General features: G+C 43.8%; 1 protein-coding gene across 1 annotated transcript in view; it reads left to right on the forward strand.

Annotated features, from left to right (window-relative positions):
- Window positions 1-645: 645 nt before the first annotated feature.
- The window catches only part of LOC134566001 (vomeronasal type-2 receptor 116-like), a 107873-nt gene continuing 84531 nt past the window's right edge, over window positions 646-23987 (forward strand). The window contains exons 1-2 of the mRNA XM_063425715.1: window positions 646-727; window positions 1780-2018. Coding sequence (XP_063281785.1) covers window positions 646-727; window positions 1780-2018 — 321 coding nt within the window. The remainder of the gene's footprint in view (window positions 728-1779; window positions 2019-23987) is intronic.

The following is a 23987-nucleotide window of genomic DNA, read 5'->3' on the forward strand; positions in this document are numbered from 1 at the left end:
GGGTTAATTGCAGGGTCTTTATTTGATATTTTAGACATACTAGTAAACACATAATTGTAGTTATAGAAAATATAATAGAAAACAAACCTATAAGAGAGATTATAGATTATATATCCAGGGGAAATAGGAAAACAGGATTTAGGCAATATGCCCTAAGTTGCAATAAGGTAAACCTATAAAAGAAGTTGTAGGAAGTATAATAGAAGATACACCTATAAGAGAGATTGTAGGTTCTATCTACAGGGGACATGGAAAAACAGGATATAAGAAAACAACTAAACAGAGCTAGACGGAAATAATATACATACTTAAATAGGTTTGTAGTTGTTCAGTCTCTTTGGTTAAGAGGTTCTATAGTAGTAGGTCCTTTGTGATAGATGCAAAGTAGATTGGAATATAAGTAAATCCGAGCACCTCTGACTTCCCTCTTATTCTCTTCATCTGATCCTTTGGTACTATGAACTTGGTCATTGACCTTAAGCATCTATTTGCATCTTGGGCTCTGTCCACCAAACCATACGGAATACTCATGATTTTTCCTATTCCAGACAAACCCTGGCAGTTCATCTCTATGGACTTCATCGTCGATTTACCTAATTCCAAAAACAAACAACTATACTTGTTGTCGTAGATTGATTTACCAAGATGTCACATATAGTTTCTTTACCCAAAATTCCCACCTCATCCAAACTTTCACAAGTGTTCATCTCCAACATCAGACTTCATGGTATACCATAAGAAATAATTTCAGACTATGGTTCATAGTTTACTTCTAAGTTTTGGAAATAATTAAGTTCCTCCTTAGACTTTAAACATAAACTCTCCTCCTCTTATCACCCTCAGACAAACGGCCAAACTGATAGAGTAAATCAATGCCTGGAACAATATCTGACTGGAATTCCTGGTTAGCCTTGACTGAATTTTCCTACAGTTATTCAATTCATTCAAGTTACAAAATGAACATTTCTTACCTACCTACTCCCTTATATAGTTCAAAAACTTCAGTGAACACCCTAATTCAAGAGATGAACAAGGTTTTCGAAACTCTCAAACTCAATTTAAGATCTTCTCTAGCCACTCAGAAGAAATTCTCTGACAAAAGAAGAAGACTATCACCTGAATACAAAAAAGGTGAAAAGGTGTGGCTCTCCACAAATAATATCAAAACAAACAGACTATCGGTCGGTCTAGTTCGGTAGTTTAAAAACTGAACCAGCTACCGAACATAGTCAATGTTGTTACCCTAGAGCTTGTTCGGCTTCTGGACCAAATATAAAATCCCACGAACCAAGTCTGTTCACATAGCAGACAAGCAGACCCCTCCAAGAACAATGGGTAAAAAGAAGGATTTGTTTTTATTGCGGTTGGGTTTTTATTTTTCCTGCTGTTTTTTTTTTTTCGATCCGGTCCACTTTTCATCACGGGCGTGACCACACATAAAATTGCATAGGAACACATAGAAAGCTCTAATCTCTGTTAGGCTATAATTAAATTGTATGCTTTATTGTGTTACTTTATACATGCCTAGATTTTTATTCTATGAATTGAACTAAAAGTGATTTTATTAGTAATATAGATTGTTGTGCATATCTTTTTTCAATCTTTTCCTATCATAAGTACTACTTTACATTTATAGTGGATTCTTTTTACATGTATTCTTAATCACATAAATGATATAAGGGAAGTTTATATAAAACTGAATCAGTGTTTGTTTGTTTTTTGTTAGACCACTTGCTCTTTATTACAAAAATGTGTTGGCCTTCCTTTTTGCTATTGAAGAATTAAACAAAGATTCAAAAATATTACCTAACATTACTCTTGGATACCATGCGTATGATTCATGCTCCAATGGACTGAAAGCTGTAAAGAGTGTCCTACAGATCTTATCTGGACCAGGAAAGACCATCCCAAATTACTCCTGTAGTAAAGAAGGGCAGCTGGCTGGAGTTATTGGAAATCATTATTCAACTACGACAATACCCATAGCACAGACCTTGGGCATATACAAGTATACACAAGTGAGTAAAATAGTTGCTTTTTAAATAACTTATTTGCTTCCAAGAAAAAAAAAAAACAGGAAAAAAATAAATAAAACCTCTCATCGACTGGGAATGTTTATCTAACAAAGACAGATATATCACAGCTATGCTGGACTCTGGGAAAAAACAAAACCTTTTGCAGTCAAATTAGATTTGTATTATAGTCACCAAGTTTTTCATCATACTCTTTTATTACACTGTGTACAATTTTAGTAGTGGGAGAGTGATTAAGTTTACAGAATCCTAATAGCTTTCAATAGAATACAGGTAATCGATAGTGATGGCATAACCAGTGGCGTACCAACCACGGTCATATGGACTCGCGGGAAGAATCTTCATCTGGCAGTGTACTATTAATAGTGGTGGCTTTGGTGGAGGCAGCAGTGGTAGAGGTGTCAGCAGTCCTCGTGACATAGCCAATGCTCATGGTGGATTTTGAATCGATCGCTTCCTCTACCCTCCTTGATATCAGCTTGATAATAGTACATGAAATTGAGGATGGTGGGTTTCATTTTCTTATTACAATAAATTAAAGTTAAAATATATGAAAAATCGTGTATTGTGTAGAATAACACATCTTTATTAGGCAAATATAACGGTTTATGTAGCAAAATGGGTTAGTGCTTGCTTTACTTACTGATATAACGTTATTGTGTTAAAGGGACACTCCAGGCACCCAGACCACTTCTGCTCATTGGAGTGGTCTGGGTGCCAACTCCCACTACTCCTAACCCTGTAAGTGTAATTATTGCAGTTTTTTTTATAAACTGCAATAATTACCTTGCAGGGTTAACTCCACCTCTAGTGGCTGTCTACTAGACAGCCACTAGAGGTCTCTTCCTGGTCCATAGCACAGGAAACCTGTGCTAGAGCGTCGCTGGACGTCCTCACGCTGTGTGAGGACCTCCAGGGTCGCTCAAATCCCCATAGGAAAACATTGAAAATAGTTTTCAATGCTTTCCTATGGGGAGACCTAATGCGCATGCGCGGAATTTCCGTGCATGCGCATTACATCTCCTCGGCCGGTGGGCGGGATCAGTCTCGCCCGCCGGCTGACGGAGCCAGTAGGAGGAGCGGCGCGGAGGAGGAGACAGCGGCGAGGGACATCGCCGCTGCCACAGGTAAGTGACTGAAGGGGTTTTCACCCCTTCAGTAACTGGGGATTGGTGGGTGGGATCGTTTTCCTGGCACTGGAGTTTCCCTTTAAGAAACACTGTATAGTGCTAACACACTTACACAACAAACTCAAAACAGGCACAAAATAAATTAAATAGAATTCCCTTACTCCAAATAGTTATCAAAATAGATAGATAAATAAATAAATACATTCACAACTGTATACTGGTAACCTAGTCTGGAAACATTGTCTAAGTCAGCTATGCTGTCAGTTTGGCTACACTGGCCTTAAATGTGAATTTCACTTTGTATTCTCACTTAGTAAATAACTAGGCTGGCTAACTATGTTCTCACATTTGAATCAATGACCCATGGATTTCCCACTTAAGCAGAGTGAGGGTAAGCACACAGGATTACTGCTGATAAGTCTCCCTCAGTAGCTGAAGCCATATTGGCTAGAAGAATCCTGTTTAGATGTATAGTTGTTTTATTATTCCTCCTTAATTTCACATTCCACTTAACTTGTTTTGCGAAAAAAATTAACTTTAGTTGATGTGGGCTTGGATGAGTCAGTTCCCTGAAGATGCTACCACATGATGTTTTAGAACTTGGAATTTATTCTGATCAACCAATTCAACTAAATTGTAGTTTAGTCTGAAAGGAATCTCCAAGTGTAATATGTGTGAAAGCTTTGGTTTTTTTTTCAGGGTGGAAGAGTTGAGTAGGTGATCAATTCCTCACTAAAGTTTTCCTTTAAGGTAAATCCTCTTTTTCCCCCCTACTTAAAATTACACCTGTACTTAATCTAATGTTGTCAACTAAGAGCTGGCATTGCAAAAATGCCTGATATTGCGTAACCATTAGGCCAGGCAATATTATAGCCATAGGATGCATTATTTTACAATCTGTGACATTGTATGTAGTTTTAATATTGTTGCCGTCCCTGAAGAAGTTCCTATTTGAACGAAACGCGTTGGACCTATTGCCTCATTCTTAATTTCCTTGAGCTTCTGGCAAAGATATCTCTAACAAGACAGAGAGGGGTATTTTCTCATTAGAGATATCTTTTCCAGAAGCTCAAGTAAGCAGGCTGAAGGGTCAGTGTTAGGACCCGCTTAGGGGGGTCTGCCTTGACGTTGGCAGGTGGGCATTCCCTCCAATGGCCATTGGAGCAACTAAATGACCTCCATTTGTCTAATTATACAGGGATTAAGGAGAGAGTGCAGGTAACTTTTTATTTTCTTTGGTTTTGACTATATATTGGGGCTGATGTGTACTGTAGTCATTGCTGCCAGACCAGTATTGATGGGAGTGAGCGCAGGACTTCACTTTTTGTATTTATAATAAAAAATAGCAGGTGTTCTAGTTTGAAAATAATCCATTTTTATTTATTTATTTTTTAAAGGAAGGAATGAGTGATTGGACTTTTGATTTGTCTGAATCATTTTCCTGAATTGTCTGAAATTCATCCAAGCCAAAATGCAACATTGATTAATTTAGGACTATTCCAATTTTTTTTTTTTTTACAAATTGGCTCAGTCAAATTGTATTATTCTAGGATTTATATCCTTTTTTTGTTTTGTTTTTTGTTTTTTGTTTCCCATATATAGTTTTGTTACGGTGCTAAGGCAATCTTACTCTTTCATCCTGCAGAGCTAAGTAGAGCAAGAGGTAGAAGACATGGATAGGAATGTTGAACCCTATTTCTCCAGGAGCGACTGAATAGCAAAAACATGAGCAAATATGATGAAATATGTCTGAATAGAATACTATACTGACATTTTCTAATTCGATAATAAAAATTTGATAAACAACTTAAAAAATAAATACAAAGAACTTAGATAACAAGAGCCAAACTAAATTAAATGTAAAATATTATGGAGAAGGTGCTACTAAAATCTCAAAAAATCTCAAAACGTATTTGCGCTTTTTTTATATTCAACCCTTCCCTGAGCAAGATTGAATTATTTTAGGAGACTCCCAAGGTTTTTTACATTTATAATTAAACTTTGCATTCACAATATTTAGAGCCTCACATTATAAATAATGTAGGAGTCAGTGGTACTATCCCCTCTGAATTATATATTGTATAATGTAAAACAAATGTGTATAAATGGTGTAACAGTTATGAAGTTATGACAATAAAAGGTTAAAATACCCACTTTGTATGTTTATTTGTATGGTTACAATAACACGCAGGGGTATATTCACACATTGGAATGGACCCATACTGAATGGGGCACAATCATTTGGTTACAATACATAGTTATTCAAACTGCAAAGAAAAAAATACAGGAAAGGGCTGAGTCACATAAATTAAGATAAAATAAAATAAGAACAAAAGTACTGTAAGTCTTGTTCCAGCTGTGCAAATTGTCACATAAAAATGTGTCTCCTATTCACAAAGTAGGTTCAACTGTGGTTCCTAGGTTCTTTTTGCTTGGGGGATGTAGAAGGTCTGGGTGTCTTTGATCTCCATATGTAACATAGTTACATAGCTGAAAAGAGACTTGTGTCCATCAAGTTCAGCCTTCCTCACATGTGTTTTTGCTGTTGATCCAAAATCAATGGGGGTAAAGAAGAGACAAGATATCCTCATAGTGCAATATGTCAAGACTTAGTAAGCCATGTATAGGTAATAATGATATTACACTCATATATAAGGGAGCTATGACCAGCTCTAGTGTGAATCGCCTATAGTGGTATAATCCCCACTTATGGGATATGGTAAAGGTTGATCTCAGCAGGTGGTTGTCTAGGTGCTCGGAGAGGAAATAAAAATAGCCTCAAATAGTGCTCTTAGTAAAACAATAATATTTGTGTAAAATATAAAAAGATCGTACTCACAAGTGTAGAGCAGGCTCACTACTCTATGATGACAGCGTTGGTGGTATGAACCCCACCTGGGATTTTCTTGAGAGTAATAGTAGATGAAGTAAAATATATTAATACTTGTAATATTAAAAAAGCCAGAAAAAAAATATTGAAATAAAAAGGTAATGGTACAATAAAAAGTTGTAAAACCAAAATCCTTTATTATATCAGATAAAAAAAGTAATTTCCATAACACGTTTCGTCATAACAGACTTCCTCAAATGGATTAGGTCTCTCAAATTGAGTCACCTGCTTCTTAAACCTCAAGAAGGATATTAGAAAATATGATCACATGATCAAGGCTAATAGCACAATTATTTGATACATAGTTATATTATTCATGCACCTTTTTCTTTATGCAAAGTAGTTTAGGAGTTTTCTTGTGTACTCAGCAGTAGTATGCAGTATCTCAAGGAAAGAGATGTATATATAGTGTAATACCATTTGTAACAAATATTTTCATATAAATAGGTCACATACTCACAAGCCTGGAGCCTAGTAATTGGCTCAGTTGAGCAGCAGAGTATGGTTAGGGACCATACCACCCTTGGTTGTAGAATGCAGGAACATTGATGGTATTTTTTTTTTTTAAATAAATAAAAGTATAAACCTTAAAAAGTATAAACTTTATTAGAACTGTGACGAGAGCAATCTCGCCACATTGCATTGGAGAAGCCTGGTTGCCCACCTGCTGCCTTTGGACTATGGCCCTGGGAGATTGGGCCCTTTAAAAACAGTATGTGGCCATACCAGAGTGTATGTCACTCATTCTGGCCCTTTAAATACAGTGGGGTCATTCGGTACTTGCCCTGTGTGAGTGGTGATAACCCAGATAGCAATGCCATGGAGCCCATTCATATAATGAAAGACTATGGGAAAGACTTTAGCTCCATGGCAATTGAACTGTATGTGTGTGGTCTGAGCACCATTCGATAATGTGTGCTCAGGCCTAAGCTATCTGGGGATATGTTGCATGTATATGTTTTATGTAGTAATTGTAACATTGTGTAATTTTATGTCTTTTTGCAACCATGTGCTCAATGGAGTCTGCCTCTATCCCTGGATATAATTGGATTATTTTCCCATTGTCTCCAGGACAGAGGGCTCTGTAAAACTGGTCTGGGCCAGATAGCCATGTGCCAGCCAGGGCCCAAAAGATATTTTACTAACTTTTGAACCCCAGGTCTGATTTATGCCATTTTTTAATATGTTGTCCCCCTGCATGGATTGATTGTGAATATGTAATTTTTATGTGAATGTGATGTATGGTTTTAGAGTTCTGAAAGTTGGGTAGAAAGTATGTTTAACTGTATAAGGGGAGGGAATATGTGGGATGTAACTGATATGTGATTGGTTGTTTTATACCTCCCTGTGGGTGGTCCTGTATTTGAAAAGACTGTAATAAAAACCAGGCTGGGTGTGTCAGCACCTCAGACCACTGCTTGACCCTCAACACGGAGCCTTGTCTCGTTCTTGGGGGGATTCACTGTATGCTGTTGGAGACTGATTGCCAGGAGTGTAAGCTGATGTATGCTTTTCCTGTTCATCTGCTAGCAGCTATTCATGAGGTTCCAGTTTGGAGTGCTATTTTGTATCCAGTTCGGGAGTTTGGTGTTCTGCAGTAGCTGTGCCTGTGTCTCAGAAAGGGGATTATCGCCTAAACGGATTTTAACCCCTTGTCTGCTGAAACGGTCCGTAACAAGAACTTACAATTAAAATATCAAATAGTAATATAAATAGTTCCAGAGATGTGTTTTGCCAAAATGGCTTCTTCAATCTGGTGCAGCAAACCATCAAGTCCCACATTCCCTTTTTATATGGTTCCTAAGTGCTGTAATTCTCTTTAGGTGAGTTCTTCCTGTATTCCAAGCCTCTATCTGACATTTGATTTTGGTGATGTCACTTCCTGTAAGTTCTTCCTGTATCCCAAGCCTCTATCTGATGTTTGATTTCAGTGATGTCTCTTCCTGTGTGTTCTTCTTGTATTCTAAGCCTCTATCTGACGTTTGATTTTGGTGATGTCACTTCTTGTAAAGTCAAGTCAAAGTTCAAGTTCTTTAAAAGTCTATCAAAATGGTGGCATTTAAAACAAAACATATACACATATTAGTAAATACATTGTTATTGCCTTATTGGTATCATTCTTAATTTAGGACAATGTTATCCTTAATCAAAAATATTTACATGTATTCAGAATCAATTATATGTTTTTAGGGAAAGTGATATCATATTTTGGAATATTACTTAATTCATAATAGGACATTGTAGCGAAAGTCACTTCGCCACTGTGGTTTGGAGGGGGCTGCTTGCCCGCCTCTTACCCTGTGACTACGGTCCCCGGGCGATTTGGCCCTTTATGCACGGTATTTGGGCATACTGTGGGTTATTGGGCTGCCCCAGGATTATGGGCCCTCTCATCAGCCCATACGAAACTTAAACCCCATGGCGTTTGAACTGTGTTTGTGGCATCTAAACGCTGTTTGGATATGTTGAGCGCTCAGATCCAAGCCATCTGGGGATGGGTTGAATGTGGGGATTCTGTTTAGTATAACAGGAGTTATGTATTTTTATGTCTTTTGGTGGTTGCTGGTAACATGTGCTTAATGGAGGCTGTGTTTGTCCCTGGATATAATTAAATCAGCTTCTCCATTGTCTCCAGGATAGAGGATTCTGGGGAACTAGTTTGAGCTTCTAAAAAACCATGCTTCCAGAAGGTCAAATGCACATTTGTACTAACTTTTGAACCCCTGGTCCAATTCGTATGATTTTTGAGTATGTTGTTCCCCCGAATGGATTGATTGTGTATATGTATTTTTATGCGAATGTGATGTATATTTTGGGAGTTGTGAATGTTGTGTAAAAACTGTATTTTCCCTACCTAGGATAATTGTATTTTCCTGTGTGTACAGATAATTAGTTTACAGGTAGAGGGGAGGGCTATGTGTGGGATGTAACTATTGTGTGATTGGTTAATGTACGTTACTGTGTGTGTCCCTCCCCTTCATGGGAGCACCTAATAAAAAGGGCTGCAAGCTAGCAGCCAGAGAGTTCTATTTTTACCCTCAACTTGAGTCCTGTCTCTTATTGGGGGAATCTGCTACAAGGGATTGCTATGCTAGGCATATTCCCTTGCTATAATCACTGAGCTCTTGTAAGAGCTTGTTCCTGCTTCGTTCTGAAGGGAGATAGCTGCAGCCTGCGGTGCTTATGGTGTCTGGTGGAGTGCTTGGAGTCCTCTGGAAGCGCTAGGAGCATCTTTCAACGGAGGTACCCAGTCGGGGTGCCAGGCGATCCGTTACATTGGTGGCAAGCGGTGGGATGGCGTCCTAGTGCGAGGAGAAGCAGCTCAGAGACACCGGTAACGTGTGGAGTTGGGCAGCGTCCCTATCTTCAGCAACATAATGGAACCAGCAGTGGCTACAGCAAGCATGGCGTATAGCTACTCCGTACTAGAGTTTGGCACGATGGTAGGGTTGCACCTGAAGTTTTACGGACCCAATCCAGAGGAGAAATACGTGCGGTTCGTGTGGGACATGGTGACCCGGAACCTACAACACAGGGCGTTGAGGGAAGGCCAGTGGGCACGTTGGGAGAAACTCCAGCCACAGGTAGAGTGGGACGAGGAAGAAACCGAGGTGGCCGGTGGAGATGGGACCGAGGTCTCTCTACCGGCCCTACAGGGATGCTGGGCACCCGGCCCAGATCCCCAACGGCAGTATGTTTTACAGGGAGGGGAGACAGTCGGTCTCACTCCCCAGCGGCAGAATGTGTTATTGGAGGAAGAGACAACCGGTCTCCCTCCCCAACAGCAACCAGAGGTACCCGAGGTGGAGGACCTCATAGACTGGTCCTGGGAGGACCCCCTGCAGGCAGGTGGAGATGGGACCGAGATCTCTCCACCGGCCCTACAGGGATGCTGGGCAACCGGCCCAGATCCCCAACTAGAGCTGGAGTTACAGAAAGTGGAGAGCATCGACCTCCCCCCCCAGCAGCAGCCGGAGTACCAGGGGGAGGTAAGTGATATTTCTCCTCCCCAGTCAACTCCTTTGTTCCCTGACCCCCCAGCAGAAGAGCTGGCAACTGGGCAGAGCGCCGCTGGCCTCTGTCCTCCCTTGTTTCCTTCCCCTGAGCCTGACTTTCTACAGGCTGCCTCAGCGGAAGAGCTGGCAACTGGGCAGAGCGCCGCTGGCCTCTGTCCTTCCTTTTTTCCTTACCCTGAGACTACCCCAGCTCTGACCCCGGAGCAGAGCACATCGGGCATCTGGCCCCCAAGTACTCACAGCCATTTGCCCAGCAAGGCCGAGGGTGCCACAGTTTCACCCCACAACTTGGGACCTACAGGCCAGTATGACTTATTGTTGGGGGGCTATTCTGTGAATTCTTTATTGTGGGGGGGCTACACTGCTAAATTTGTTTTGTGGGTTAGACCCTCTGTGAACTATGTACCGTGGGTGGGCCATTCTGTGAACTCTTTATTGTGGGGGGTCTACACTGCTAAATTTGTTTTGTGGGTGGGCTACTCTGCTAATTTTGTTTTATGGGTGGGCTGCCCGACTAATCTAGGTACTGACCGGCAGAAGGTCAGGTACCTGGTTAGTCTACCCCCGAATGGGAAGATATGTAGCGAAAGCCACTTCGCCACTGTGGTTTGGAGGGGGCTGCTTGCCCGCCTCTTACCCTGTGACTACGGTCCCTGGGCGATTTGGCCCTTTATGCACGGTATTTGGGCATACTGTGGGTTATTGGGCTGCCCCAGGATTATGGGCCCTCTCATCAGCCCATACGAAACTTAAACCCCATGGCGTTTGAACTGTGTTTGTGGCATCTAAACGCTGTTTGGATATGTTGAGCGCTCAGATCCAAGCCATCTGGGGATGGGTTGAATGTGGGGGTTCTGTTTAGTATAACAGGAGTTATGTATTTTTATGTCTTTTGGTGGTTGCTGGTAACATGTGCTTAATGGAGGCTGTGTTTGTCCCTGGATATAATTAAATCAGCTTCTCCATTGTCTCCAGGATAGAGGATTCTGGGGAACTAGTTTGAGCTTCTAAAAAACCATGCTTCCAGAAGGTCAAATGCACATTTGTACTAACTTTTGAACCCCTGGTCCAATTCGTATGATTTTTGAGTATGTTGTTCCCCCGAATGGATTGATTGTGTATATGTATTTTTATGCGAATGTGATGTATATTTTGGGAGTTGTGAATGTTGTGTAAAAACTGTATTTTCCCTACCTAGGATAATTGTATTTTCCTGTGTGTACAGATAATTAGTTTACAGGTAGAGGGGAGGGCTATGTGTGGGATGTAACTATTGTGTGATTGGTTAATGTACGTTACTGTGTGTGTCCCTCCCCTTCATGGGAGCACCTAATAAAAAGGGCTGCAAGCTAGCAGCCAGAGAGTTCTATTTTTACCCTCAACTTGAGTCCTGTCTCTTATTGGGGGAATCTGCTACAAGGGATTGCTATGCTAGGCATATTCCCTTGCTATAATCACTGAGCTCTTGTAAGAGCTTGTTCCTGCTTCGTTCTGAAGGGAGATAGCTGCAGCCTGCGGTGCTTATGGTGTCTGGTGGAGTGCTTGGAGTCCTCTGGAAGCGCTAGGAGCATCTTTCAACGGAGGTACCCAGTCGGGGTGCCAGGCGATCCGTTACATTGGTGGCAAGCGGTGGGATGGCGTCCTAGTGCGAGGAGAAGCAGCTCAGAGACACCGGTAACGTGTGGAGTTGGGCAGCGTCCCTATCTTCAGCAACATAATGGAACCAGCAGTGGCTACAGCAAGCATGGCGTATAGCTACTCCGTACTAGAGTTTGGCACGATGGTAGGGTTGCACCTGAAGTTTTACGGACCCAATCCAGAGGAGAAATACGTGCGGTTCGTGTGGGACATGGTGACCCGGAACCTACAACACAGGGCGTTGAGGGAAGGCCAGTGGGCACGTTGGGAGAAACTCCAGCCACAGGTAGAGTGGGACGAGGAAGAAACCGAGGTGGCCGGTGGAGATGGGACCGAGGTCTCTCTACCGGCCCTACAGGGATGCTGGGCACCCGGCCCAGATCCCCAACGGCAGTATGTTTTACAGGGAGGGGAGACAGTCGGTCTCACTCCCCAGCGGCAGAATGTGTTATTGAAGGAAGAGACAACCGGTCTCCCTCCCCAACAGCAACCAGAGGTACCCGAGGTGGAGGACCTCATAGACTGGTCCTGGGAGGACCCCCTGCAGGCAGGTGGAGATGGGGCCGAGATCTCTCCACCGGCCCTACAGGGATGCTGGGCAACCGGCCCAGATCCCCAACTAGAGCTGGAGTTACAGAAAGTGGAGAGCATCGACCTCCCCCCCCAGCAGCAGCCGGAGTACCAGGGGGAGGTAAGTGATATTTCTCCTCCCCAGTCAACTCCTTTGTTCCCTGACCCCCCAGCAGAAGAGCTGGCAACTGGGCAGAGCGCCGCTGGCCTCTGTCCTCCCTTGTTTCCTTCCCCTGAGCCTGACTTTCTACAGGCTGCCTCAGCGGAAGAGCTGGCAACTGGGCAGAGCGCCGCTGGCCTCTGTCCTTCCTTTTTTCCTTACCCTGAGACTACCCCAGCTCTGACCCCGGAGCAGAGCACATCGGGCATCTGGCCCCCAAGTACTCACAGCCATTTGCCCAGCAAGGCCGAGGGTGCCACAGTTTCACCCCACAACTTGGGACCTACAGGCCAGTATGACTTATTGTTGGGGGGCTATTCTGTGAATTCTTTATTGTGGGGGGGCTACACTGCTAAATTTGTTTTGTGGGTTAGACCCTCTGTGAACTATGTACCGTGGGTGGGCCATTCTGTGAACTCTTTATTGTGGGGGGTCTACACTGCTAAATTTGTTTTGTGGGTGGGCTACTCTGCTAATTTTGTTTTATGGGTGGGCTGCCCGACTAATCTAGGTACTGACCGGCAGAAGGTCAGGTACCTGGTTAGTCTACCCCCGAATGGGAAGATATGTAGCGAAAGCCACTTCGCCACTGTGGTTTGGAGGGGGCTGCTTGCCCGCCTCTTACCCTGTGACTACGGTCCCTGGGCGATTTGGCCCTTTATGCATGGTATTTGGGCATACTGTGGGTTATTGGGCTGCCCCAGGATTATGGGCCCTCTCATCAGCCCATACGAAACTTAAACCCCATGGCGTTTGAACTGTGTTTGTGGCATCTAAACGCTGTTTGGATATGTTGAGCGCTCAGATCCAAGCCATCTGGGGATGGGTTGAATGTGGGGGTTCTGTTTAGTATAACAGGAGTTATGTATTTTTATGTCTTTTGGTGGTTGCTGGTAACATGTGCTTAATGGAGGCTGTGTTTGTCCCTGGATATAATTAAATCAGCTTCTCCATTGTCTCCAGGATAGAGGATTCTGGGGAACTAGTTTGAGCTTCTAAAAAACCATGCTTCCAGAAGGTCAAATGCACATTTGTACTAACTTTTGAACCCCTGGTCCAATTCGTATGATTTTTGAGTATGTTGTTCCCCCGAATGGATTGATTGTGTATATGTATTTTTATGCGAATGTGATGTATATTTTGGGAGTTATGAATGTTGTGTAAAAACTGTATTTTCCCTACCTAGGATAATTGTATTTTCCTGTGTGTACAGATAATTAGTTTACAGGTAGAGGGGAGGGCTATGTGTGGGATGTAACTATTGTGTGATTGGTTAATGTACGTTACTGTGTGTGTCCCTCCCCTTCATGGGAGCACCTAATAAAAAGGGCTGCAAGCTAGCAGCCAGAGAGTTCTATTTTTACCCTCAACTTGAGTCCTGTCTCTTATTGGGGGAATCTGCTACAAGGGATTGCTATGCTAGGCATATTCCCTTGCTATAATCACTGAGCTCTTGTAAGAGCTTGTTCCTGCTTCGTTCTGAAGGGAGATAGCTGCAGCCTGCGGTGCTTATGGTGTCTGGTGGAGTGCTTGGAGTCCTCTGGAAGCGCTAGGAGCATCTTTCAACGGAGGTACCCAGTCGGGGTGCCAGGCGATCCGTTACAGACATTATTACATATTATAAAAATGTATACCGTATATACTCGAGTTTAAGCCAACCCGTATATAAGCCAAAGCCCCTAATTTTACCCCAAAAAACTGGGAAAACGTATTGACTCGAGTATAAGACTAGGGTGGGAAATGCATCAGCTACTGGTAAAGGGTGTGTATGAGTGCAGTGTGTGTATGAATGCAGTGTGTGTATGAGTGCAGTGTGTATATGAGTGCAGTGTGTATATAAGTGCAGTGTGTATGAGTGCAGTGTCTGTATATGAGTGCAGTGTGTGTATGAGTGCAGTGTGTGTGTATGAGTGCAGTGTGTGTGTGTATGAGTGCAGTGTGTGTGTGTATGAGTGCAGTGTGTGAGTGTGTGAGTGCAGTGTGTGTGTATGAGTGCAGTCAGGGCCGCCATCAGGGCATGACAACCGTGACAATTGTCACGGGCCCGGCGGCCCTGGGGGGCCCGGCCGCCCGGGCCCCACGTGTACTAGCTTAACTGACGCCGGTGCATCTGCACCGGGGCCCATACGCTGATGGGGCCCATCAGGTGGCCCAAGCATTTAGGGCCACCCAATGGGCCCTATTATCTTCAGGGGCCCGGTCAGCACTATAATAGCGCGACCGGGCCCCTTTAAAAAGAAAATGCAGCCGGAAAGCAAGTGCTGCTGGGAGGGAGTGATGTCCGGTCACTTCCTCCCTGTTTACTCCGCGCGGGGGAAGGAGAAGAGAAAGGCCGCAAGGAGAGGAAGCCGACGCACATCATCCCCAGCCACCCTCCTGCGACGAAATGGTAAGGAAGAGAGGAGGGTGGCTGAAAATGAGGTGTGTGTATGTATGCCAGTGTGCCAGTGTATATATGTGTATGTATGCCAGTGTATGTATGCCAGTGTATGTATGCCAGTGTGCCAGTGTATGTATGCCAGTTTGCCAGTGTATGTATGCCAGTGTGCCAGTGTATGTATGTGTGTATGCCAGTGTATGTATGTATGTATACCAGTGTATGTATGCCAGTGTATATATGTGTATGTATGCCAGTGTATGTATGCCAGTGTATGTATGCCAGTGTATGTATGCCAGTGTATGTATGCCAGTTTGCCAGTGTATGTGTGCCAGTGTATGTATGTGTGTATGCCAGTGTATGTATCTGTGTATGCCAGTGTATGTATGTGTGTATGCCAGTGTATGTATGTATGTATGCCAGTGTATGTATGTGTGTATGCCAGTGTATGTATGCCAGTGTGACAGTGTATGTATGCCAGTTTGCCAGTGTATGTATGCCAGTGTGCCAGTGTATGTATGTATGTATGTATGTATACCAGTGTATGTATGCCAGTGTATGTATGTGTGTATGCCAGTGTATGTATGCCAGTGTGACAGTGTATGTATGCCAGTGTATGTATGTGTGTATGCCAGTGTATGTATCTGTGTATGCCAGTGTATGTATGTGTGTATGCCAGTGTACGTATGTATGTATACCAGTGTATGTATGCCAGTGTATGTATGTGTGTATGCCAGTGTATGTATGCCAGTGTGACAGTGTATGTATGTGTGTATGCCAGTGTGCCAGTGTGCCAGTGTATGTATGTGTGTATGTATGCCAGTGTATGTATGCCAGTGTGCCAGTGTATGTATGCCAGTGTATGTATGCCAGTGTGCCAGTGTATGTATGCCAGTATGCCAGTGTATGTATGCCAGTGTGCCAGTGTGTGTATGTGTGTATGCCAGTGTGCCAGTGTATGTATGTGTGTATGTCTGCATGTATATGTGTGTGTGTCTGTGTGTGTGTGTGTGTGTGTGTGTGTCAGTATCTCCCTATGCATGTGTGTATGTCTGTTTCAGTATTTGTATATGTTAGTGTGTGTGTATTCCTGTGGGCGGGATTTGGAGGCGGGCCCTGTGGGCGGGCTTGAAGGGGGGCCCAGACCTTGAGCTGTGTTAGGGGCCCCAAAATTTCTGATGGCGGCCCTGAGTGCAGTGTGTGTGTGGGCTGGACATTTTTATTTTTATAATGTTTTTAATTATTTTAATAATTTTTTTGTTGTATTATTTTTTATTTAATTATTTTTTATTTAATTATTTTTTATTTTATTATTTATTTATTTTTTCGTCCCCCCTTGGTACATGGCAGGGAGGGGGGCTCTCACTCCCTGGTGGTCCAGTGGCATTGGTAGTTCAGTGGAGGGGGCTGGCAGAGAGCACTTATGTTACTGTTACCCTTAGTCTTGCTGAGAGTTGGACCGCTTAGTAGTCTGGATTCCTATTGCTGAAGAGGAGAGGAGCTGCTTTCCATAGTATTCCATACTAGTCCTGTAAATGTAGAATAATGCCACTAGCTATAGCACAGCTAGGATACCCTTTTGCCCACAAAACGAGTCAAGGCTGCGATTTGAGGGTTAAACAAGAACTGAGGACTGGGGTGCCCAGCATGCTTTTTATTGTGGTCACATACAAAAGGGACACTCCCAAGGGGAGGCATAAAATAACCAATCACATATTGGGTGCAACCCACATGTCCCCTCCCCTCAGATAAACAGTTAAGACAATTATGTTACACACATTTTCACCCACATTCTGGATGTACCCCAAAACCAGGGGGTACACCTTTAAATCCTGGATAGACCTCGTTCAGGGGAGCAACATATCCGAAAACTGGCCGGTTCGGATGAACGGTTCGGGAGTTAGGGGTTTCCAAAGTTTGGACCGACCGTACAGACTTTCTAGCCGAAAATAGTTCCATATGTTTAGGCTTTGCGGTCGGTCTCCGTTCGTGCGGTAAAACTCCACGAACCCCTTGCCATCCATAGTTATCCCTGGGGTCGCTGTATTCCCCATGCGAAGGGTAATTGTCTTACCGAACGGTGGACTGTTCGGTAGGTCCAGCACGAAGTTATGCTATCCTGGAGGTCTCAGCGGTGTTCGCCTGTTTGCGTCTCCATTTTTAGTTCCAGATGGTTGTGGGCAAACACCGCTGGTCGTACGTAAGATGGCCGCGAACACGTGCAAAGTCCCGAAATGGCGGCCACCTATACGTTTACATAAAGGATTCGTGCTGAACCATACGAACGGCTGTAAATAAGTCAGAAAGGTGCAAATAGCACCAAAAGGTACATAGTAAAATACGGCTTTCGTAACAACTTACCTCTCCTGCAGCTCCCTTCTCCTCCGCGCCGGTCCGGTCAGCTCCCCTGTCAGCTCCCACTGTAAGTCTTGCGAGAGCCGCACTATGACTCCGCAGCTCTCGCGAGACTTACACTGACAGAGGTGCTGACCGGACCGGCGCGGAGGAGGAGGGAGCTGACAGGAGCTGCAGGAGAGGTAAGTAAATGCACACAGCCCACTGTCTGTATTATGGCAATGTAAATTGCCATAATACAGACAGTGACTCGAGTATAAGTCGAGTTGGGGTTTTTCAGCAAAAAAAATGTGCTGAAAAACTTGACTTTTACTCGAGTATATACGGTATTGTTACAAAACTGTTACAAACACGGATTATGTTGGCTCTTTTATGATGCTATGGCTTCAGTACTTGAATTTTGCACCATCTCCCGAATGGATTATATATACACCGGTTCGTTAAACGAACAACAGACCACCCGGCTCCTGGCATGTGCCGCCACTTAACCCCGGTCACCTCTCAAACTACCGAACGGTCGACCACCAATTGATCACCCAGGGAGTTGCAGTTTGCGGTTAACCGCAGGCTAATTGACGGCCCCAGTGCCTTATCTCCCGATGGTTAAACTACCGAAAGGGTCACGAACGGGGACCGCCTTCAACCTGGCGTGTGGCCTCAATTAGAATGTGGAATGTTGTGGTTAACCGCAGGTTAAGAGCCCCCTTCATGGCGGGCTAAATTTGTATCCCGAACAGCGACGGCATCCAGGCAGAGAGCGGGTATTCGTGCACAACTCTGGCCATTATTAGTTCCATGAGTTGACGCCGAGGTCTCGCTGCCTATTGCTGCACCCAAAAACATGGCCGCCATCTCAAGCCTGTGACCAAATATACGAACAGACTTTACCACGACGAAATCCAGCATATGGTTCGTGAGTTTGGGGAACTATTCGGTGAAGTAGTACACCTGGACCAGAGCTACAAAATGAATGGTGAAAGTACTGAAGTATATATTAAAATGTCAGAGTTATGTATTTTTAATCTGTTTTCTATGTATAAAATAAACATGGGTTTTAGGCGCTTGGAGATAATTGTATTACCCTAACAGTTGGATTCATTATCTCTGTAACGGACCGTTTCAGCAGACAAGGGGTTAAAATCCGTTTAGGCGATATGCCCCTTTCTGAGAGACAGGCACAGCTACTGCAGAACACCAAACTCCCGAACTGGATACAAAATAGCACTCCAAACTGGAACCTCACGAATAGCTGCTAGCACACGAACAGGAAAAGCATACATCAGCTTACACTCCTAGCAATCAGTCTCCAACAGCATACAGTGAATCCCCCCAAGAACGAGACAAGGCTCCGTGTTGAGGGTCAAGCAGTGGTCTGTTTATTGAGGGCTACCTGCCCCTGTATTTATGCAGGTCTCCCACCTGGTGGACACTCCCCTAGGGGACCAAATGGAAAACTGTAACACAGACAGACATGTATCACATTACAGGCTCACAGAAGCAAAACATCCCCACAATGCATCCTGGTTTCCTCCCTTCTGCCCTGGAGATAATTGGAGAAGTAATTCAATTATCTCCCAGGACAAAGGCAAAACTCCATTACACACGTGGGGACCCTGTAACGGATCGCCTGGCACCCCGACTGGGTACCTCCGTTGAAAGATGCTCCTAGCGCTTCCAGAGGACTCCAAGCACTCCACCAGACACCATAAGCACTGCAGGCTGCAGCTATCTCCCTTCAGAACGAAGCAGGAACAAGCTCTTACAAGAGCTCAGTGATTATAGCAAGGGAATATGCCTAGCATAGCAATCCCTTGTAGCAGATTACCCCAATAAGAGACAGGACTCAAGTTGAGGGTAAAAATAGAACTCTCTGGCTGCTAGCTTGCAGCCTTTTTTATTAGGTGCTCCCATGGAGGGGAGGGACACACACAGTGACGTACATTAACCAATAACACAATAGTTACATCCCACAAATAGCCCTCCCCTCTACCTGTAAACTAATTATCTGTACACACAGGAAAATACAATTATCATAGGTAGGGAAAATACAGTTTTTACACAACATTCATAACTCCCAAAATATACATCACATTTGCATACAAATACATATTCACAATCAATCCATTCGGGGGAACAACATACTAAAAAAATCATACGAATTGGACCAGGGGTTCAAAAGTTAGTACAAATGTGCATTTGACCTTCTGGAAGCATGGTTTTTCCAGCTCAAACTAGTTCCCCAGAATCCTCTATCCTGGAGACAATGGGGAAGCTGATTTAATTATATCCAGGGACAAACACAGCCTCCATTAAGCACATGTTACCAGCAACCACCAAAAGACATAAAAATACATAACTCCTGTTATACTAAACCGAACCCCCACATCCAACCCATCCCCAGATGGCTTGGATCTGAGCGCTCAACATATCCAAACAGCGCTCAGATGCCACAAACACAGTTCAAACGCCATGGGGTTTAAGTTTCGTATGGGCTGATGAGAGGGCCCATAATCCTGGGGCAGCCCAATAACCCACAGTATGCCCAAATACTGTGCATAAAGGGCCAAATCGCCCAGGGACCGTAGTCACAGGGTAAGAGGCGGGCAAGCAGCCCCCTCCAAAACACAGTGGCGAAGTGGCTTTTGCTACAGACCCTGTGACAGAGTCTATGGGAGGGTAATAGAAGGAAGGTATCTAGGACCCAGAATCCTCCATAGTCTATACTCATTCACCTGCCCAATTAGCAACTGCTGAGGCTTTAATTAGCAGGTCTCAGAGCAGAAAGAGTCAGATACAATCTGACCTGCAGAGAGAGAGCAGGTCTGTGCAGAGCAGCATCTAAACAATGTGCTAAAGGTTGGTGAAACCAAGGCTTATTTTTGATTTGTGTAGTTTATTACCCTGGTGAGTAAGGGACATTTCTTTATGTTTAGTTAGTGCTCAAATTTGAGCTAGGATTTATTTTGTAGATTTTCCTTTCTGTTGTGCTGCAGTTTTGAACAAACTGATTGCTGTATGGATTTTGTGCACGCTATAAATAAACCACACCATTTTTGCACCAGAGACTGTTGTTCTATGCCTGTTACCCTAGAGGACTGTGTTGCTTTGCCCATAAAGGTCACAAGATGGTGGAGAATGCGGGCATTTAAAGCACATTTATACGGTCTGTGGGTATAGAGGCCTAAGGTACTGCGACTCTGCAAACTGAGACTGGTTGTTTGAAACAGAGGCCTGCAGGTGTGGTGTGTGTGGTATTTAGCAAGTGGCTGAAAAAAAAAAAAACAACAAGCAAGATGGAAGAGTTGGTAAAAGCCTTGGTACAGGCCACTACTACCCAGCAAGACACAAACCGTGTAACAGCGGCGCAGATCAGTAGCCTCATGGAGACACAGCGACAGGCTGTTGCGGTCCAACAGGAGACAAACCGCTTATTGGCCACACAAATAAACTGCATTATGGAAACTCAGCGGGAAGACAGAGACAAACTAACAAGTGCTTTGCAACAAACCATGCTGTCAAGTGTAACTACCCCTACTATGGATAGGGGGCGCCGGATTAGAGTTACTGACTTTTTACATAAAGTGAGTGAGGTTGATGACATGGAGGCTTACCTGACAACCTTTGAAAGGATTGCTACCCAAGAAGGATGGCCTCCAGGTCAGTGGGCAGGATTATTAGCCCCTTGCCTCAGTGGAGAATCACAGAAAGCGTATGATGATTTACCTCTCAGCCAAGCACAAGACTATGACCGATTGAAAGCGGAAATACTAACACGGCTTGGAGTTACGCCTGCAGTGCGAGCCCAAAGATATAATGCTTGGGTTTATGATACCGAGAAACCTACTAGGTCACAAATGTATGACCTCTTGAGACTTGCCCAGAAGTGGCTACAGCCAGAAATCAACTCTGCTGCAGTAATCATGGAAAAGGTGGTTATGGATCGCTTCCTCAGGAGTCTACCGATAGCGCTACGGAAATGGGTCAGTCAAGCAGATCCAAAGGACCCTGAAGAAATGATGAACTTGACAGAGAGATACCGGTTTGCTAATGAAACTCAGAGTAAAGAACCTTACCTCAATGCCAAATTGCAAGGTAACAGGATACCTTCAAAGAAGTCGGGTGGGTTTAAAGAAACTGATGGGAAAAAAGATTTTGTACAGACCCATAGACAGACTGACCACCTGGAAAATTGGGTACCCGGGTTCCCAACCCAGCCACAAGGCCAGACTGAGAAAGAGATAAAGTGTTATAGATGTCAGGAGATTGGACATATTGCACGTAACTGTCCACAGACTGATGAACCTATGGAATGTAATTTGGGGAGGGGGGAGAAACATGGTGCAATGTTGGTATACACACAAATGTCTGCTTTAACAAGTACTGGTGGTATTAATCATGTCAAATCTGTAAATATGGAGGGGAGGAGTGTGCAAGCACTCTTAGATTCTGGGAGTGAGGTTTCATTGGTAAAGAGATCTTTACTTCAGAGTGAGCAAGTTGATAAAATTCACGTGTTGGATATAATATGCATACATGGTGACACCCACATGTATCCCACGGCCGAGGTGGAATTTGCTACCGCGGTAGGGGTGATAAAACATAGAGTTGGGGTGGTACCATCATTACCTTATGATGCTGTATTGGGGCGTGATTTTCCCCTCTTTCGGAAAATTTGGGAAGATACTGTAATAAAACAGGATAAACGTACAGAGGTAGAGGCAGAAACAGTGGGGTTAGAGAATGGTTTCCCTTTTTCTACGATTGATTTGGAGCAATATAGTGAAAATGAACCCACTGTCGTATGTTTGGGTGAGGAAGGGGAACACAATGAAAGTGATTCCTCCCAAGTAGACAATCTAAGGGAAGAGGTGGAGTTCCATCATCTAGGTATTAGCTCAGGAAATTTTAGGGCTGCCCAATGGGAGGACCAAACATTGGTAGCTGCCCGTAACAATGTTCAGGTAGTGGAAGGTACTCCTGTTAACCCGGAAACCCAACTGTCCCTTCCCTATTTTGCAGAAAAAAATAATTTACTTTACCGAGTTGAGAGGAGGGGGGTTGAAGAGGTTGAGCAATTACTGGTACCTCAATCCCACAGAAACCTAGTCTTAAAACTAGCTCACAGCCATGTATTGGGGGGGCATCTTGGGATTGAAAAAACGAGGGAGAGAGTACTAAGAAGATTTTACTGGCCAGGAATTTACTCTGCTATAGAGCAATTTTACAAGTCATGCCCAGAATGCCAAAGAAAGGCTCCATTCCAAACTTTCCGTAATCCCCTCATTCCTCTTCCCATTATAGAAGTCCCATTTGAAAGAATTGCTATGGACCTGGTTGGTCCTTTACTTAAATCCGCTAGGGGGCACCAATATATATTGGTAGTACTAGATTATGCTACCCGGTATCCCGAAGCTATACCTTTAAGAAATACCTCAGCTAAAACCATTTCCAGAGAGTTAATGTTTATGTTCAGCCGGGTTGGACTACCTAGAGAAGTACTTACAGACCAAGGTACTCCTTTCATGTCACGAGTGATGAAAGAGCTATGTAACTTATTGAAGATTAGACAATTGAAAACCTCAGTGTATCACCCACAAACTGATGGGTTAGTGGAAAGATTTAATAAGACATTAAAAGCAATGCTCCGTAAGGTAATTGATAAAGATGGTAAGAATTGGGATCGTTTGCTCCCATATCTAATGTTTGCTATCAGAGAAGTCCCCCAAGCTTCCACAGGGTTCTCACCTTTTGAATTATTATATGGCAGGCATCCTAGAGGTCTCCTTAATGTTGCAAAGGAAACATGGGAACAGGAACACACGCCTCATAGGAGTGTTATTGAACATGTGGCACAAATGCAGGATCGCATTGAGGACATAATGCCAATTGTCAGGGAAAATATGGAGAGAGCTCAGGAAGCCCAGAAAGCTAGTTATAATAGGAATGCTAGACTTAGGGTCTTTCAACCTGGAGACAGGGTTATGGTACTAATCCCCACAGTAGAAAGTAAATTCCTGGCAAACTGGCATGGCCCATACGAGATCATTGAACGAGTCAATGAGGTTAATTATAAGGTGAGACAACCTGGTAGAAGAAAGCCCGAACAAATATACCACATAAATTTACTTAAACCCTGGACAGACAGAGAGGCCTTGATGGCCATGACAGATAAAGTTCCTCGGACCAAAGTAGACAAAGTACCAGAGGTTAACATTGCTGACACTCTAGCACCTCATCAGAGAAATGAGGTCCGAGAGTTTGTTCTTAGAAATCGGGATGTGTTTGCTCCAGTACCCGGAAAGACTCATGTTAGTAAACATGACATAATTACGGAACCTGGAAAAAGGGTTAACTTAAAACCCTACCGAATACCAGAGGCCAGAAAAGAAGCCATCAAAGCAGAGGTCCGAAAGATGCTTGAGCTAGGGGTTATCGAGGAATCACAAAGTGAATGGAGTAATCCTATAGTGTTGGTACCCAAGCCAAATGGAGAAATCAGATTCTGTAATGATTTCAGAAAATTAAATGAGATATCTAAATTTGACGCTTATCCCATGCCTAGGGTTGATGACCTAATAGAGAGATTAGGACGGTCCAGATATCTGACTACATTAGATCTGACTACAGGTTACTGGCAAGTTCCCTTAACGGAGCGGGCCAAAGAAAAAACTGCTTTTTCCACACCAGATGGTTTATTTCACTATAGAGTCTTACCTTTTGGGTTGCATGGTGAACCTGCCACCTTCCAAAGAATGATGGATAGAATCCTTAGGCCCCATAGTGAATACGCGGCTGCCTACCTTGGTTATACACAGTAC

The sequence above is a fragment of the Pelobates fuscus genome, chromosome 6 (assembly GCF_036172605.1).
Source record: "Pelobates fuscus isolate aPelFus1 chromosome 6, aPelFus1.pri, whole genome shotgun sequence".
Classification (NCBI taxonomy): Eukaryota; Metazoa; Chordata; class Amphibia; order Anura; family Pelobatidae; genus Pelobates; species Pelobates fuscus.